Here is a 20,350-nt window from a genome sequence, read left to right as displayed (position 1 = left end):
TAGAAGTGTCTAAGGAGCTTATCACTCAGGATTTTAAAACAGCTCTAGCCTCCCGGGCTGGAGCCGGGATGCAGCATGGAGGCAGGGATTATCACTCACTAAACTGCCACCAGCCACCATCAATCCAGGTCCCGGTCATGCTCTGCCAGCACTTTTTAGAAGTCAAAAAGCTTTCCAATTTCTAAAAAGTGCTGGCAGAGAGCAGCTTGGACCTGGCTGGGACCCAGGCTGATGGCGGCTGGTGATTTGGTGGTAATTAAGTGAGTGATTATCCCCATCTCCATCCTGCATCCCGGTTCCAGTCCAGGAGGTTGGAGCTGGTTTAAAATCCTGAACGATAAACTCCTAACTTTGATTAAGTGGTAAGGCAGGGCTGTGCTTAGATGATGTTTGCAGTCTTGTGGTTCCTAAGTTGTTGTTGTATGATAGAGAGAGATAAAGGATGAAGAAAAGAGGTGTACTTTTTAAAAAGTCTATAGAGAAAATGGAAGATATAACTTGAGTGGGGTCATGTCTTATATTTGTATTCAGCCTTTCTTTCAAGGAATTCAAGGTGGCTTATAACACCTGTTTTGATCCTCACAACAACAGCCTGTAAAGCACTGATCTGGGCTATAAAATAGTCATCTGCACATCATACACAAAATGCATCTTCCCCCAACAGTGCATTTATTGGCATGAAATTGACATATGCTGACATATTTATGAATACAAGTATGCGGCAATCCCTATAATTTAATCAGAAAACATGTCTCATCCTAGTTGAAAATCCTTCAGACAAAGTTAGCTGGACTGACCGTTTTTTTCCTTTTGGTCAGCTGGTACCCTAGAATCTACAAATCCTAATTGAAAATTAATATGACTATATTAGTAATACTCTTAGGTTTGAGTGTTGGGCTGTGACTTTGGAGACCAGGCCCAATTCCTAGCTCGGCCATGGAAATTGGATGACCTTCGGCAAGCCACACTCTCAGCCTCAGGGGATGTCAATGACAAACCCCCTCTGAAAAATCTTGCCAAGAAAACCGCATGATAGGTTCGCCATAGGGTTGCCACAAGTTGGAAATGACTTGAAGGCAAACAATAAACAAAACAAATACTACTCTGAGTGAAGCTATTTAGGACATACCTTTAACACTTTTGGAAGTCTTTAAAACTTACATATAATTTTATGCTCTTTTTTGGTTGGACTAGTGAAACTATTACCGTAATATGGATTTTGAAAACTGTAAACCTATAGACCACCTTCTTCAAGCTGTTGCCCTCCAGGTGTATTAAACATCAACTTCCATAAGCCTCCAAGCAACATAACTGAAAAATGGCTCATTGAAATTGTAGTCCAGTGTATGTGGAATATTATGTAAAAGATATTTTTAAATACTGTTGTATGTAGATTATAATATTATTTTTTAAAATAAAAATAAAAAGGAAAATGGGGGGGGGGGGGAGAAATTGTAGTCCAGCACATCCAGACAGTACCAGGTTGGGGAGTGTGTTACAGGCTGTGTTCCAGAGGTGGTAAACCTATCACCCTTCAGATGTTATTAGACTACAGCTCCCAGGATCTGGCCATTTGTCATGTCATATGGGGTTGGTGAGAGCTGGAATACAACAACATTGGGATTTCTTTCACACTACACAGTTATAGTACAATGATTCCACTTTCACTGTGATTGTTGCATCTTATGGAATCTTGAGGTTTGTACTTTGGTCAGGTACTCTGTAGTTTGGTGAAGCACTCTGGCTGAGAATTCTAAATGTCTTTCCCTAAACTGCAAATCCCAGGATTCCATGTGATAGAACCATAGAAGCTAAAGTAGTATCATAGTGGTATAATTGTTTAAGGTGAAAGAGTCCCTGGGGACAGCAGAGTTGCTCACTTCTGCACTTCCAATGGATGGATGGTTGTTGAACGTTACAAGCAGGGCCTACTGCCACAATCGTTCCCATCCTACCCCAGTGGATACTTATTCTAAAGAAATTTCTGAAAATAAATGTACTTAATTCTCTTACTTGTTAAAATGTACTTAATTCTCCCTCTTACTTGTTAAAATGTTGTCATCATCATGATTTTTCAACATGCTGATCACAGAGTACTCATCCAAACTCATGTGCTATCTTCCATACTTGTATCTTTTAGGGGGATATTGAAAGTGACAATCCAAACAAGAAAAATGATACTGCATTTAGAAATAGAAACTTGGAAAGAGGCAACTCTCTACATCATGAGGAAGTAAGAGAACATGATGCAAGTGTCAATATTGAGAAGGATGACCGAGTGAGCACACATGAACCACAAGATCTTGTGAAACCTGTGTCTCAAAGGTAACAATTTCATGTTGGCACTTTTTATTTATCAACATCTCTGTTTATTCCTTTCCCTGCTACTGGAGAGGAGTTTTCACAGGATTGTCCCACTCCTAAACAAGGCTCTACCTCACCCTATGCATTATCATCATCTGAGAAAGTCTGGCTTTCAGTCCTGTTTTTATCTGAAACTAAGGTCAGGGCATTTTCTGTACTGTTACCGACACCACAGAGTCATCTCACCAAAAAAGCCTGCTAAATCATTTCTGCTTTTTAAAGATGTGTGTGTGCATGTACCTTCAAGTTGCCTTTCAACTTATGGCAACCACATGAGGAGGTGATATAAAAAGAATGTATTATGGTCATATGATGCTGAAATCAGTGTTCTATTTTTTAATACTAATATATATTTTACGATACAGTTATTGATGTTCATGATGATGATTTGCATTGTACTGCTGGCACCCTGAGACATATTAGTGAGGAATAAGACAAATAAATAAGATAACAGCACAGACAGAAGTGATTCTGACTGAGAAGCTCAGTTAAAGTTTGTGGCAAGTTAATGTTAATAAACATTGTTGGAGTATGTAGGAATTGTCCAATAACAGTATGCTTCCTTAAGGTATAACAAGGGGAAAAAAGGAGATGGAGGGAGAGAAAATCTAGCAGCTTCACTGAGATGAATCTATTTATTTTAGCATTAGTTTTCAAGCTTTGCAATCCATGTCTTCAGACACACTAATGAAGTGTGGCATTAAGTCAGTAATGCTGTACTCCCATCAGTGCAACTGAAGAAGGGGATTGAAATCCATGAAAGCTCATGCTAAAATAAATAATTCTCAAAGGTGCTGCTAGATATTTTCCTCAGCCATCTTTTTTTCATTTTATGCTAAAAACAGACTAACACAGCCATATCTTTTTAAATTGATATGCAGCGATATAAAATACACTTAAAAGGCAGCACCACAAAGCCTTTCTTCAATTTAGCACACCCTGCGTTCACTAGACAAAACAGATCTGCCCATTAGTATATCATTTTAAAAATGAATGGCTACATGAAGTAGGCAGTAACTTGGCATTAACTCAGCTACCTGGGGTTTTCTGATGTCTTTCCTTCTTGTGTCCTCTTTCTGCATCACTGATAACTTGTTCTGACAATGTTTGGGGCTTGCTTATGGACTTGGAGTTCATAAGCTTTTCTATCTATGTGAAAGCAACAGTGGATTCTAGGAAATCTGCGATCGAGATCTAATAAGCATATTAGCAGTGTGCAGGTCTCTACCAGCATACTAATGCCATGGGGGGGGGGGGGGGGCAGAGGTTGCACCTCTGTCACCATTTCTTCCCTAGCTTTACAATAGTTTGGGGTGCTGGTGCTGGTTGGATTTCACGTCCCATAGCCACTGCCTGATGGCAGGGGTGGACCCAGCTATGTTCCAGCTGCCCTTTCACTGCTGCGGAATTTGGAGCCAGTGGCATCACTACGGTTGGCATCACCTGGTGTGGTAACTCATGGTCTCACCCTCCACACTGACCTCCTTCCACACCACACCATACAGAATCCTTAGTAATACTTTTTGTACTAATGTTACTCATAAATCTTAATTTCTGTCTATCACTGTAATGAGAATATTTGTGACATAAAGAACTATCAAAGTTAAAATTATACTTTTCAGTTACAGCCTAAATATATTTATGTGTACATAGTTTCATGTGATTAAAATGACACTTGGGAAAGGTATGGTGTTTTTTTAAAAAAGTAAAGTTTTTTTTAAAAAAAATTAAGTTTTAATTAATTTGAATGGTGCCACAGCAAATTACAAGGATTCCATAGCATTGAGATACCAGTTAATGTGGTGTCAAACTGCATTATTTCTTCAGTACAGATGCTTCCAACAACAAGTAAATTCATGTCACACTATGCAGCATGAAGGAAATTGCAGTCATTCTAATGTTATCAACTGACTTCAGGCCAACCATTTGGGGGCTGGGCTGAAAAAATCTTAAATTCCACATGCTGTAAGTAGATTGAAGTCATATTGATTTAGGCTATAAAGCTATACCTGTTTTCTGGAAGTGAACTCCACTAAACTCAGTTGGACTTACATTTGGGTAGACACACATAGCATTACATTGTTAATGAGAAAATTTTAATTATGTGCTTCCCATTTAACTTTGGTTGTATGATTCCTATTATGCTAAAATCAGCCTTTAAGTAAGGGTTTATTTGATAAGGAAGACAATGGACAAGTTTAAAATCCCTGCACAGCTAGTGTGCAAATTGTTAATATTATTATGTTGGGTACAAAATCATTTGTCTACATCCCAAGTACTGATGTTTTAGAATTGTTATACATGTTCACAGCCTCCTCCTCTTCTAAATTGTCATTCCAGGTATCTTGAAAAGAAATATGATACTGTCCTTCACTTTTTCAAGAAACATAAGACCAGAATCCGACTGCTGGTTTATGCAATATTGATAAAAGGTATTTATTGGAAGTTTGAGGGAAATAACATATCCTGTTTTTATGTATAGTTTGAGTGTATAAAAGAGCCAGAAGTTTCAACTAGCACAAAATTTGGCTGCCAAGGTTTTGACTGGTGCAATCAGATACAATTATATTATACTGCTTTTGAAGGAACTGTGTTGGTTGTTGCCCATTCACATTCAAGTCCAAGTCAATGTGCTGATCCATAGCTTCAGAGCCCTGAAAAGCCTAATAGAAAAATCACATCTTTCCATAGCAACCTGCCTATTTCTTAAGGGGAGATCTTTAAGTGACTCATCATTTTGTACCAGGGGAGGTGTATATGTAGCAGTGAAGAGGACTTCCTTTGAGATAGCACTTGACAATGGTATACTGCCCCTATAGAAGTGTGGGGTTGATGTATGACTGGTGCAATCTCTTTAATGCCAGGTCAAAAAAATTTCCCAGGTGTTTCAGTTGAAGTTTGCCTGTTCATGTATTTTGCTCCTCATCAGTGGTTGCTGTTATACTATTGTTTTCTGTTCCACTTTATTGTTTCATTTTGAATCTGAAGCCACACTTTCCAACATTCAAGGGTTGTATTGGGAAAGCTGGGTCAAGAAAGGCCATAACTCTCTGTATTGTCATATGCAAATAGACAGAAAAGCCTTCCCAGTGAAGCAGTGAGTGCACTCATATCGAAATTTACAATCTACAGGTACTAACTTGTAAGCATCAAACTTCTGGCATTAAGTGGTGCTACTGTAAAAAATGCAAAGAACAGCTTTACATTCAGTACATAATTAAATCCAAACTGCAACTAATGAAGCACTACACTGATAAAATTTCACTCCCCACCAGTGGCATGACCAAACTTGGTGACACCCGGTGTGGGGCAGTTGAGGGAGGGTGGTGGTAGTGTCCCCCCTCCCATGCTCACCTCTTGTGGCTTCATCCCTGGGGAAATTGCTGGGCCAGAGATGAAGCCACGAGGGACACACTCTGCCAACTTTGCAGCTGCCTTGGCTCCCTCTCCAGGAAGGGAGCCAGGCCAGTGAGCAAGCCATGAAGGGTGTGCATGCCCCTCCACTGCCCTTGTGCTTCCTTGGCTCCCTCCCCAGGGGGAGAGCAAAGGCTGCAGTGAAGCCAAAAGGAACCATCCCTGGTGAAAGGCAAGAGTATCATCTGCTCTGGAAGCACTCACACCACTTTAATATTCTCTCATCCATGAAGCCTTTTATATGAGCACTAACAGTTATGCCTGCTGCAGTTTTGTAGGTTTTCTAGCACTGTTTTCCTTTGCTTCATCCTTTGCATCCTTTGTTACATATCTCTACGTTTTACTCTCAAATTATCCATGAGTCATATCTAAATCCATAATTTTGACCCCAAAACCTGCCCTCGACTTATACATGAGGCCGACTTATAGTCAAGTATATGTAGTTGCCAGTTTGGATGAGCCCTGATTTAGCTCAAAATGTTTACACACATGCTTTTAAACTCTTTAACTCCCCCCCTTTTTTTTTACTTTGAAACTTGTTTGAAATGTTCTATTATACTGAAATTATTTTAATGGTTTCAATTTTTAAAAAAATCTGTTTACAGTATAGCAATGTGATTTGTATGCCACCCAGAGATCTCATGGTATAGGGAGAGCAGCATATTATTCGCTCCTTTTTAAAATGAATTAATCACAGTTATTGTTTCAAGTCTTATTGTTGTTTATAAGTGCCATCAAATTGGCTTCAAGGTATGGTGAGCCTATGAATGAGAAACCTCCAGGTCATCCTGTCCTCAACAGCCTTGCTCAGATCTTGCCAACTCAGGGCCGTGGCTTCCTTGATTGAGTCTATCCATCTGGAATGCAGCCTTCCTTTTTTCCCACTTTCTTCTATTTCCCCAAGCATTGTCATCTTTTCTAGTGAGTGATGTATTCTCATGATATATCCATGGTACAACAGTTTCTGTTTCATTATCTTGGCTTCTAAGAAGAGTTCAAGTTTGATTTGCTCTATGATCCATTTATTTGTGAAGAACTCCAGCACCACATTTGAAATGAGTTGATTTTCTTCCTATCAGCTTTCTTCACTGTCTAGCTTTTACAGTCATACATAGAATTTGGAAATACAATGATATGGGCAATCCTCACTTTAGCAATCAATTATATATATTTACACTTCAGGACCTTGTCTGGTTCTTTCATAGTTGTCCTTCCAAGCCTTAATCTTCATCTTGACTACAGTCTCCATTCTGATTAGTGACTGAGACAAGATGTGGAAAACCTTGAACTATTTCACTATTTTCATTGTTTACATTAAAGTTGTGCACATCACATGTAGTTATTATTCTTTATTTTCTTAATGTTCATCTGTAAACTTGCCCTTGCACTTTCTTTCTTTACTTTTTTCAGTAATTATTCCATGTCTTTGCTATTTTCTGCTAGTAATATAGTGTCATCTGCATATCTTAAATTGTTGAAGGTCTTTCCTCTAATTTCCACACCTCCTTCCCCTGAGTCTAATCCTGCTTTACATGTATGTTCAGCATACAAGTCAAACAGATAGGATGATAAAATGCAGCCTTGTCTGACCTCCTTACAACTGGAAACCTTCCATTTCTATGTAAAATAAATGAATATTCTGTCCTGACAGTAGCCATTTGTGCTGAGTGGAGGTTAAGCACCAGGACAATCAAATGTTGGGGCACACCCATTTCTTTAAGAGAGATCCATAGTTTTTCATGGTTTATACAATTAAAGGTGTTGCTATAATCTATAAAGCACAGGGTGATTTTCTTCTGATATTCTTTGGTATACTACATTATCCACTCTATGTTTGTATTATGACCCCTTGTTCCTCTTCCTTTCCTGCAACTAGTTTGAAAATCTGGCATTTCTTGCTCCACATATGGTAAAAGTCTTTGTGGCAGGATTTTGAGCATCACTTTGCTTGCATGGGAAAGTTAATGCAGTGGTCTGGGTACTGCAATTCCTGGTGTTCCTTTTCTTGGAGACTGAAATGTATATTGCACATATATTGTTCATATTTGTTGACAGATTTTAGTTAGAACCAGAATAGATTCTGTCTCTGTAGCATGAAGCAGCTCTATTGGTATGCATCTGTTCCTGGGGATTTATGTCTCTCAAGTGTTCTGACCGTAGCTTCCACTTCATATGGTCCTTCCTTGAATGAATCTGTATCCTTTCATCTCTTTTAAATATCCCTGATTTTGGTCCAGAATTCTTCTGGCTCTTGATCAGTTAGGCTTAACAGTGCAAATCTGTTTTTCACATTATGTTAAAATTATATGGGGATGTTCTTCAGGTTGCATTTTGGCATGATGGTTAGTTTAGGATGGGAGAGCCAATTGTGGGATCAGGTTATTTGCATAAATGTGGCTTTGGTGCTTAGTCTGCTTTGTAAAGAAAAATCTCTGAAAACATGTCCCCAAATAAATTGTTCAATTTTTGCAATCAATTCTGTTGTTCTCTGAAGGACTCAGGGACTAGTATGTATCAGAAAAAACCCACAGATCTTTTATTACAGTGATCAAAGAGATTTCCTCCCTGCAATATCCCATAGAATAGAGTGAACCAAAAACTAAATACATTTTCCTCATCATGAAAGCCTCTGATTGAAAGCCCATTCTCTCTAGAATAGTCAAATGATACAAACAAAATACAATTCTTAATTCATGGTTGCCATTTCCTTTCATTAGCTTCTTTGTTTCAGTGTCTTTCCATGACCAGCCAAACTGGCTACAATGGAAGGATTGGCCCTGGCGTCTCCAGGTTGTGGTCTCAGTGTAACTAGCCTAGAGATTGGCCCAGTATTGTGAGGATGGTTCCTGGTAACCAGCAATGTTTGGCACTCCTCTATAAGCATGATGTGTTCCCTGAAGGGGGAAATGCTAGAATTAAGTAAACATATGTTGTATTTGCTCTGGGTGGATATATTTCAACCAGTGATATAAATGAGCAAGAAAAAAATAGCAAGAAAACATTGATTTGTATCACCATCATTGATTTAAATCTGATTTCCAAAAGATACCTTTAATGTATTTCCTGAGCAATGAGGCGAAGCTGACTAGTAAGCACTGTTAATTTACAAATAAAACTGTAAAAACTGAATATACTTGTTCTGTCTTACACTCAGGTTCTTTTTATTTCTTCATCTTACAGCTACATGTATTTTGCATGCTTTCACTTGAAACAAAAATCTGTATAGAGTATAATTTAAAACTATTTTCCCACACAATCTTTTGAGAACAAGCACTTACAACAGTTTAAAGTTAGCAGACTAGTCCTTTACAGGTCTATGCAGAAATGAATTCCAATGAGCTCAGCTGGGCTTACTCCCAGACAAATACATATAGACTGCAGTCTAAATATGGCAATACAAAAAAGATGCACGTTGGGCAGTTTTCTGCTTTCTAGGATTCCTTTCTGCTTCACTCACCATGGCCCAATAATAATAATAATAATAATAATAATAATAATAATAATTTATTTCTATACCGCTATTCCAGCGATCACAGCGGTGTACATCAAAGTAATAATAATAAAGAAACTGAAAACAAAATTGAAATGGGCACAAAGCAAGGTTTGATGGTTACCAGAAGGAAGATGGGTTGAGTTTCACCAGATGACAATGAAATCCCTATGTTTGGCTTAGTTTTATTGTCTCCTGATGTGTCGTTGTTCCCTACAGTCTTATCTCATGAGTCCTTTCTAGCATTAAAATAGCATATATATTTTTCAAAAGGGCTATGCCATCAAGACTGCTCTCCTGACTATAGCACCTGAGGGTCAGGGACGTAGCCATGATTTTAGGAAGGGGGGCTTTTATGTGGTGGCGTGGCAGCACGCGCACACCATGGGCACGCATACCAGTCATTGTATTCCAGCGCAGCTTCAGCGTAAGGTTTGGTTATTATTATTTTTAACATAAATTAACGGAAGGGGGTGAACCCCAAAGATCCCCCCCCCCTGGCTACATCACTGTGAGGGTGATGTATAACACTATACAGTTCTGTGATGAACGGGGCTGGAAAAAGAGGAGGGATGTGGATTCCCACTCTTGTGGAAGACATCTCATCCCACGGGTACAGGATGAGTACTGCCCAGAGATGGAACTGTGCAATAGAATCTGTCCCTGTGCATTTACATCCCGCGACTAGCACGGGAATAAAAGACGGTGCACTAATCTCCTGAGTCTATCATGAGCCATGTCCCAAGAGCCTCAATGAATTTCTCAGGTTCTATGTTAAAAAAAAACAAATGTTGTATGGCGGAAAGGTGTAATATTTGTTTATATAGGAAGATGTTTTTTTTAATGCAGTGTACAGTAATTCCCTGTCGAAGAGTCTTGGTGATTCAGAATTCAGACTGAAACAATAAAACAATTTGTTTAATTATGAATTGTGGTGAAACGCTAAGCTTTGTATGATTGCTTTGCTTATGCCTGACATTTCACCTTCTGAAGATATTTTTCTTTGCTATTTTATCTGCTTTTGCTGCATGTTTGTCTCAGAAGGGAGTCAGGAAATGATACTCTCATTAAATCACTCAGTTCCAAAAGTCTGGCAAATCAGCTTCATTATTTCCCTTTTTCACATGCTTAGTATTCTAGTTCTTCAATTGACCAATGACTTACAATACAATTAATGTTTATACTCTTTGACCCTAGCATGTGTAGGTGTATATGTGTGTGTCTCCATGCACACATGCCCATGATTTGAGAGCCCTGTTTGAATAGCAAAGTCCGAGCATGAAATCTATTTGATGAACTTGGGCAAGTCACATATCCCAGCCTCAGGAGAAGGCAATGACAAACCTCCTCTGAACAAATCTTGCCAAGAAATTCCATGCTAGGGTCATGAAGACACAACAACAAAGCAAGAGTGTCCTCTAGGTCTACTAATCTTAACCATATCTTTGTTGTTCTTTTTTCCCTAGCTCCCTCATCTGAAAAACAATAGGGAATGTAAAAATGTGCATACACATATAAACGGACAAGCAAAATTTTCTTTGTTGGGGGATGTGACCACATCCTTGGTATTCTGCTCTATAGATTAGTCTTACCATGATAGCTCTACTGTCTGTATTGCGTGAATGTCTTGTGCACCTGCACTTCCAAGATATGACAATCCTAAGGCAAACCTATCATGGCCTTTTCTTGGCAAGATTTACTCCAAGGAGGTTTGCCATTGCTTCCTTCTGAGGCCAAGAGTATGTGACTTGTCCAAGGTCACCTAATAGATTTCTAGCAAGGATTTCAACCATTGTCTCCCAGAGCCTACAAAGAGATGTTTATATGACACTTCCATGCACACACATGTCTCAGAAGTCTTATCTTCTTTCTTTCCTGCTTTCTCTCATTCCCACTTACATTTCAACCAGTTTGTGATTCGCCTTTGCTCCATGTTGGTAAATTGATTGCAAAAGGTCCATCATTCCCACTATGAAAGCAAATCTTTTCATTATCCCCTTGTAATCACTTCTTTTTTGGCACAATTGTCGTCCCCACTACTTTGCACTGCTGTATATATTTGAAATAAATTGATAGACAATTCGATTCATTGGTTTTGCAACTACTTGCCTCACTTTGAGCTGCCGTCAGATCTCCTGGGTAATTGCAAGTAGTTGCAAAATCAATGAATCGAATCTTCTGTCAAATTTATTTTATTTTCTTTTAAAAAGTCATGCACCCATAGGTCACACCACAAGCACAAAGGTAGTGCTGAGAAGGGGGTGGAATGGTGGATCTAACAAAAATTGAGGAGGGATGGTAAACACCCCTCTGACATTAGCCCCTCCCCTCCATAATGATATGATTCAGATCCATCGTTTCCACTTGTTGAATATAAATAAAAATAAAAAATATATTTTTTATTTCTATCCTGCTTTTTGCCAAGCAATCAAAGCGGTGTACAGCAAGTTAAAATACAACTATATATACACAGTACCCCCCCCCTTAAAATAAGATTAAACAGTATAAGATTAAAAACCAACTAATCCAAACAAACAAACAAACAAAAAATCATCATGGGCAGAGTCACTAGATGGGAAGTCTTGTCCGTGGCTGAGTATTTTATTCCAGGAAGGCCTGCCGGAAGAGATCCGTCTTAATGGCTTTTTTAAAGCTCTCTAGATTGTTAATGTGATGGATCTCGTCCGGCAGGCCATTCCATAAATTGGGAGCGGTTGCAGAAAATGTCCTCTGGGAGGTCGCCGTCAACCTGGTCTTTAAGAGTTGTAGTGAATTCCTCCCAGAGGACCTGAGGGTACAGGGAGAATTGTATGGAAGCAGGCGATCCCTTAGATAGGTTGGGCCCAAGCCATGTAGAGCTTTAAAGGTGATAACCAACACCTTGTACTGTGCCCGGAAACTAATAGGTAGCCAGTGGAGTGACTTCAGTATTGGTGTTATATGGTCACTTCATGCTTCGGAATGTATTCTTTCAAAAGAACCACCAAAGACTTAGTATCAGGAAAGACTGGGGTTTTTGCATTTGCCTCACTTCATTACGATTGAAACCAATCACAGTAGGATCGGAACCAGTTTCCAATGGGGACGACAGTCATATAACCTGGTCAGCAATTTGCTTTAAATCATAGTGGGAACGTGGCCCAAGAGTGAATTTGTCTGTAGACAGAAAAAAAGATCCTGTAGTTAAGTACACTGATGTCTGCATGCAGGACTGTTTGGTGTACTGTTTTCCAAGCAAATTTGGCTAAAATGGGACACCCCTGGGATTTTGTTTGTAGAGGAAACAAGGGAGAGAGATTGATTTACCTCTAACTGATGTGTCTATGTGCTTGTTTCCATGACAGCTTATCTGGCAATGGTGATTGCGGCCTGTGTCTTGAATTTTCACAGAGCTTTGCCCCTCTTTGTGCTGACTGTCCTTGGCATTTTTTTCATCTGCTGGGACTTTCTGATAGCCAAATATGAGAACAGAATTGCAAAATCTCTTTCTCCAGTTGGAAATTTTCTGAAGAAACAGTGGTTTTGGCTGAAATGGTAAATACATGGTGGATTTCTTTCTTTGGAGGTTATGAAAAATCAGATGTGTCAATTTTTTTTATTTTTTATTTCTTTGGCTTGTCGTAATATTGCAGTAGGAATTGGTTCATTAAAATATACATACAAGGATTAAGATTAAAACGAAATAACAAGATCAACCCAAGAATAGTCTGAAAACAGATTACAATGTTCAAACTAAGTTCTCTTTCCTCTAACACATCCCCCACCCAAGGTGTACATGGTTTCCTGGTAACAGATTTAAATATGAAGTGGAGTTTACAAAATTCAAAAAGGGAGACCATTTTTCTTTAAATGATATACCACATCCATTGGGAGATTCCATTCTGTCAGAATGTTTTTTCCATTAAAGGGATGTCCCATATTCTTTGCCACCAATCCTCCAGTTTTAATTGGCTGGTTTTCCACTTCTAAGCACTCTCTACCCTTGTAACAGCAACAAAAAAAATTAAATGTTTATATATAAATAGTATTAGTAATCTGACAGATTATAAAGAGAACCTGTTCCCAAAAGTTAAAAATTTGAGCACAATAAAACCACATATGGAGATATGTTCCTCTAGTCTATCTGAACAACCTCTCTAACAAAAAGGAGATGAATTTTTACTAATATAAGTCAAGCGAACAGGGGTCATATACCACCGAAGGATCAGTTTTAAGGAGCATTCTTTAATGAAAGCTGATCTAGAAGTAAATGGGAGATGATTCCAAATGTGTTGCCATGCAGAATCTGGTATTGAGATGTTAAGTTCCAATTCCCAGTTCCGTTTAACTGGTAACCCATTACAATATGACTCTTCCACAAGTCCTTTATAAATTAGCCTATTAATTCCCTTTGGGGGGCTTATCTGAAGATACACAGAGATATTCAAAAGGGGTTAGAGTTCTTATAAGTTCATCTATTGTAGCTGTCTTATTTAACAGAGTGGAAATTTGCACTAACATGAAGCAAGCGGGTTTAATAGGTAACAAAATCTCAAGAATAGATTCCGTAGATTTTTGTTTGAGTCCACAAAAGAATATCTAACAGTATATAGCCCCTTCCATGTTTCCAAATTAAGATTTCTATTAACACACTGGAATAAGGAATGCATTAACAATGGTTGAATGGGAGAAGAGCTAGGAGCAAGCATATTTTTATTTCCATTTGCTCCAGAATAAACTGTATATGCAGGGGTTATTAATAAGAGAGGGAATTCTTGTGTTTCCAGGAGCAACCATAAAGGTCTTTACATGAAAAGAGATATTGTCAGTTTCCAAGGACACCCAAGATGAAGAATCATCCCCACAAATAATTTGGATTATTTGAGCAAATCTAATAGCATGACTAAGCCTCCTTGTTTGGAGTCTATAAACCTAGAAAGTGTGAAGAATCTTGTATTTTGATTCTGGAACACATAAGAGTTAATATGTGAAAATAGCCTAATTGGGAGAGGGGGATAAAGGCATAGATTGAAATAAATAGGAGTTTGGGTAACACAAACATCTTTACTAAAGGTATTTGTCCCAAAGTTGATAATTGCATTTTTTCTCAATTGTGGCTCTATGAGATCATCCACTTTGTAATAGTTTTATAATTATGGGGAACAACTTGTAATAAATGTTTTGAGATTAATACTCCTAGATATGTAAAACCTAAAGGTATTAATTGGTATCCTGATAAGAGTTACAAATATTGTTGACGTTCATATGGGGTATTTAAGTAAAGCAGTTTAGATTTATTAAAATTTCTTCTAATACTTGCATACTTATTTAAAAAAAAAAAGACTACGGGAATTATCACAAGGAAGACTTACCATGGGTTTAACGCTGGCAAAACGCTCCAGAAGCATGAAGGTGTGATAGCTGGTCATGCTTCTGAAGCATCACTGAAGTATCTTCTCGCCTCTCCTGTCCTCAAAGCATTCAAGGAGCAGCCATTTCTTCAGTAGCAGGAACTTCTGTTATGAAGAAATGGCTGCTCCATGAATGCTTTGAGGATGGGAAAGGTGAGGGGATGCTTCAGTGATGCTTCAGAAGTGCAACCAGCTATCACACCTTCATGCTTCCGGAGCATTTTGATAGTGTTTTAACCATGGTAAACTCGAGTGTGATAATCTCCTATGTTTGGCTTGGAGAATATTGTTTCTTCATGTGGCGATATGGTACCAAAATAGTCTAGAAAAACAAATGAGATAAAATAGTTCTTATTAGATTATGAGCCTCCCACCACATTCTGTCATTTATCTCCCTATCTGAAATTCTTTTTACCTAGGGTAGTGTGGACCTCTCTAATAGCTGCCATTGTGTGCTGGCTTGTCTTTGATACTGCCAAACAAGGAACAAAACAGCTCATATCCTTTGGTGGACTAATAGTGTATGTTTTCTTGATGCTGATCTTTTCCAAATACCCAACTAAGGTGAGTGTTTTCAATACTTCATTTTCCATGTTGATGTTAAATGTACTGTTTGCTAGGCATTAACTCATTTTCCCTGAGGCTGACCCCATCAAGATGCAGTAGACTATGACTGGCTGTGACTATATCCCCATAACAGTTGGGAATGGGGTGAATTTTACTCAAACATAACTGGACAATATCAGGTGGGAGAAAGTTGCACTAACTGGTAGAGAAGAATTTCTTGATCAAATGTCTTACATACTGTTAATAGAACGTGGAAAAGTTATTTTATGGATATTAAATCCCAGAATCCCCAAACCAGAATGGCCAATGACTATGCTGGCAAACAGTTTGGGGATTTCTATCCCCAAAATTTGATGTTTCCAAGCTCTAATCGTCCACGTTACCCAAAGTTCATTCTCTCTCTTCCCCCCACTCACACACGCACACTCCCCTTCCTCCCAATGTCTCTGAATAGTTGTGTGTGAGGGGGGGACAGCATTCAAAAGAGGGGAAGAAAATATATTCTCAGCTCTTTCCTATCCAGTAAGATAAGCCCAAATTGCAGACAGGCTGCAGATGGGTGAATCCGGTAAGACCCATCTTTGAAGTTCAACACGCATTGGAAAAATTTTAGGATAAAATCCCATGCGATAATCTCAAAGTTTGTGAGTTCAATCCCAGGCAGGGCTCCAGAGTCCACTCAGCCTTGCATCCTTCAATAGGTGCTAAAATGAGTACCCAGCTTACACACTGTAAACGTCTTAGTGATAAGTGGTATAGAAATATACTTGCTATTGTTATTGCTATTGAGTTCAGACTCAGTTTGCTCTAGGACACATTTATTCATCATTTTGGCAGTTTGCAGTATCTGTAGAAGCCTACTCCAGGACCATATTTCAAATGAGTTTATTTTCTTCCTGTCAGGTTTCCTCACTGTCCAGCCTTCAAAATCATACTTAAAAATCATAAATGCTATGGCACAGACAATTCTGATATTAGTATTTAACAATATGTTTTGTGGGGGTTTGACACTGGAGATCAGGGTTTGATTCCCGCTCAACCTTAGAAACCTAATGGCTGACTTTGGGTAAGTCGTATTCTCTTAGCTCCAGAAAACCTGTGATAGAGTCATCATGAGTCAGAAATGACTCAAAGTCACACAACAACAACAGCAGAAGTAACAGCAACTTTATACTTGAGGATCTTGTCTAGTTCCTACATAGCTATCCTTTCAAGTCTTCTTCTCCTTTCTTGACCACACTCTCCCTTTTCATTATCCTTTACCTGAATAACCTTTATGAATTGAGTCTTTTTCATTCATGGAGATACAGCAGAAGAAGCCTACAGCTACAGCTCACTTGAATTTTTGACAGGGAAGCTTCTTGAGAAACAGTTTGAAAAGCTCTACCTAGAAGAAGGAACTTGGAAACACTGGGAAAATGCGTAGTTTTGTCTCCACTTCCAGACATATTTGGACAATCTAAGGAAGATGTCTAATGCAGTATGATTAATAACACCATGAATAAAACTGTCCTTGGATCAATGAGCTTCCCCTCATGGTTACCCAGTGAGTTTGTCATCAGATTCTTGAAGGCACATCTTAAGCTTAGTGTGGCCATGTGTACTTATTTGCAAAGGCTAGTTCTGTCTTTGAAGGTGTCTTCTTGACTTAAAATCAAATAGCTATAAGAAGAGAGAGCAACAGGTTGGAAGTTGCTTTTGGCCAGTGGACCAAGCAGCAAGTATACAAGTCATTTTGTTATTGTCCTAACTGCTATGGTGAAATTGAATTTCCCAAGGTGTTAACCCTTTTAAAGGGAAACAATATATGCAAGTATGAAAGTTTAACTCGATAAAAGTTCAATTTTCATCATCAGCAAAACAGCAAAAATGTGGGTCAGACTATTATTTTAAATCTGTCTTAATAAAGACTAAAGACTTACTTCAAAAAACAAACATACAGTTTGTAGTTTAAAAAACAAATAATAATGACTTTAATAAATAAATACATAACAAACTAAATCCTGTCCTAACTGGTGATGGTTTGGGTATAGAGATGAAATCTCACCATCTTTAATATATAGCAGGAACCTCACTCAGAGGAGACTATCATTCTGTCTGAAAGGAGACAGTTTAGAATAAACAGCCTCTAAGAGTGAATGACAGGAGTCATATGCTTAAAACATTCCCTGTCTATCCAAGGAGGGAAAAGAGAATGCAAACATAAATTTTCCAACATAAATGAATTGTATTTCTATTTAATTAGAAAAATTCTTTCTAAATTTGCATCTTTCCATACAAATGAACATATGCAAATGTTGTTCATATCTGTGTTCTCTTCTGTCTTCTCCTTCTGGAGATATATTTCTTCCAACAAACTAAAATCAATTCTAGGGCCTGGGGGAAAGAAATAAACTAACCCAAAAGAAGAATCTAGGTAAAGAGTTACCACAGCATATAGAGGAATACCAAACATCCTCTTTGGAGTAGTCCATTTTTTCCTTCACCTTTCCTTCTGAACATGTTAGCTTTTCTATTTCTAAAGAAAATGCTCCAGTCCTATATGTGATAGTGACATTAGAAGAAAGATTTTCTTTGATCACCAAAAGGCCAGTTTACTTTTCTACTCTGGCTCTTATGTCTAGCCCCAACAAGGCTTTCATCTGAGTCATTGATTATTAATTCACTGCTTTGGTTCACCCTGTGTCATTGATCTCTTTTCTAAAACTTTCAAGTCTTTTTTCTATCTGAGGAAATAAGAAATATAGCAAGGCATTTCTTACAGGTAACTGATCAGATAAGCTAGTCTTCCAATAACACTTCTTTTTCTGGAAGAATGACTGGCTTGATTTTTATTTAATCCATAATCCTGCACATAGTACACAGCAGGAGAAGTGAATGTAAATGAGCTGCTTCACTGTGTTCACTCTTGTGTTTTTGTTGCCAGTGACAGCACAGTTTTATTACATTAATATGGGATGCATCACATAGGTTCACCTGATCTCTGTGCTCTTAAAAATTGCTTAGTTTGGTACATCTGGACAGAAATACAGTGTTGAGTGAGCAAGAGAGAACAGTGAACTGCTTCAGATTCTAGAGTAAATAACCTATGGGAGTTTAAATTGTTGGATTCTTCCATGTGATCACATAATAGTGTGACCAACTTGACAAAAGCAAAGCACTCTCTAGGGAGAGAGGGAAATACATATCCCATCTTCTTTTCCTCTTTACTAGGTTTTCCCCCCTTATGCAGAATTAGAAATGTTCACAAGGCTCCTCTCCTGCACATATACATGTTGAAAGAAAATGCAAAGTTCTTTGGGCCTAGATTTCCTGCCTCAGAACTGTAAAATATTACTTTTATGGACTACAACCCTAAGAATCACCCAGCCAATATGGCCACATACCCAAAAATGCAAATTTCCAACTTCTGGCCAGCCAGTCACTGTCTTTCTCATCACCAACACAACTTTCTGACATATACCCAATCTAATGAATATTTGAATCATATCAGAAGAAGCTGAACATATGTGCCAGTGTACACACAAAAAGCCTACTCTGTCTGAGGAGGAAATTTAACTAGGGTCTTTTCTTGCATGGAATAATTTGATGCATCTGCATTGCTGCAGCATTCTAAAAAAAGCAGAGAGTGGGGCTGCCACTCTTGTGACAATCTTGTGCATGCTTTCTGTCCATAGAGTGGATTATGTGGACTCTCCTAAGAAGCTTTCAGCTGTCAGAGTAAGATAGGATTCAAAATTTGCTAGGGTTAGTGGAATTTGTAACCACTTACCTTCTACAGAAGCCACAAAACTCAGTGAAGTCAACACCTTCATGCAACTTCCAAAAATAATATAATTTGTTATGACCAAGCGTTGCAAACCCTCATGAATCAATATTGCTCACTTTTTAACTGACCCTAGCATCTGGACTTTCAGTTTGTTCTGTGGACTTTTCAGACATTTAAGAGTTATATTAACTGCAAAGATAGCAAAACAGTGCTAAAAATGAATGTATGGAAGGGACAAAAATTGCACTTTTTGGCCACATCTCATCTCAGTTAGACATGTTTAATTCTATTGATCTGAATGGGGTTACACATACAAACTCTGCATTAGACTGAGGCCTGTGTGTAGCAAGTGAAACCTGTAAAAAAAAAAAAGGTATCGCAGATCATTTTCACTGCTTTATAAGTTATGGTTTTGTTTATGGTTCCAGTCAGCCACCTCCTCCTCCAGTATCCTACAAAGTATGGGGGTTAGGTATATTACTATGTCTCCCCCCCCCATATATATATATATATATATATATATATATATATATATATATCTTCCTTTTCCAACTGCCTAGCCTCATGGCCACTGTCTGCTACAGTCCCTTTTGTGGCAAGAATTTTATCAGTTCAGCACTTACTATCCAAATTTACTATTAGAAGGGGTAAAATAATTGAATTCATCTATGTATGTATTTGATTTCTATACCATTTTCTTCCCAAACTGGGACTAAGGACAGGTCACAACCACATTTTTAAAAAAGCAGATGCAAATAAAAACATAAAAATTAAAATTAAAAACAAAAAACATAAAATAAAAACTCATAACATAATGTGATTAAACCATTGAGCAATTGCATTAAAACCATTTTATCATTTTTTTAAAGTGTTTTTTATGCCCAGTGGTTTCCACTGTTTGTTTTAACATGTTCTTCTGTATAACTAGGTTGTCTGGAGACCAGTCTTCTGGGGAATAGGATTACAATTTGTCCTTGGACTAATAACCTTAAGGACAAAAGTAGGATTTGATACATTCAATTGGCTTGGTATTCAAGTACAGGTAAGACCTGGATGGAAATATATAACTGTATCTCTCTCTCTCTCTCTCTTTGTGCATGTATGTGTGCATATATGTGTGTATATTACTAATAGAACAGTTGGATTTGGTGCTCATAGAAGTGAAGTAAGTGTTGGTGTGGTGGAAACTGGATTTCTTTGGATTATTTAAATTAGCATAACCAGCAGTAATGCTAGCATAATACTTACTTGATGTTGTATAAGGAAGTATCCAATACATCTCTATAGAGTACATAGGGAGGTAAAACATGATAAATTTTGTTCCCATGGGCAGGAAGAAATCATTTAATAATCTTT

General features: G+C 38.1%; 1 protein-coding gene across 1 annotated transcript in view; it reads left to right on the top strand.

The window, feature by feature from the left end:
* SLC28A3 (solute carrier family 28 member 3) overlaps positions 1–20,350 on the top strand; it is a 62,717-nt gene that overhangs the window by 3,842 nt on the left and 38,525 nt on the right. Inside the window, exons 2-6 of the mRNA XM_089494562.1 lie at positions 2,141–2,325; positions 4,705–4,796; positions 12,613–12,802; positions 15,078–15,222; positions 19,923–20,036. Coding sequence (XP_089350688.1) covers positions 2,141–2,325; positions 4,705–4,796; positions 12,613–12,802; positions 15,078–15,222; positions 19,923–20,036 — 726 coding nt within the window. The remainder of the gene's footprint in view (positions 1–2,140; positions 2,326–4,704; positions 4,797–12,612; positions 12,803–15,077; positions 15,223–19,922; positions 20,037–20,350) is intronic.

Source organism: Sceloporus occidentalis, unplaced genomic scaffold (genome assembly GCF_023333645.1).
Source record: "Sceloporus occidentalis isolate IW3139 unplaced genomic scaffold, rSceOcc1.0.p SCAF_73, whole genome shotgun sequence".
In the NCBI taxonomy this organism is placed as follows: domain Eukaryota; kingdom Metazoa; phylum Chordata; class Lepidosauria; order Squamata; family Phrynosomatidae; genus Sceloporus; species Sceloporus occidentalis.
The sequence above is the reverse complement of the archived record's forward strand: the minus strand, read 5'-3'. Positions and strand labels throughout refer to the sequence as shown.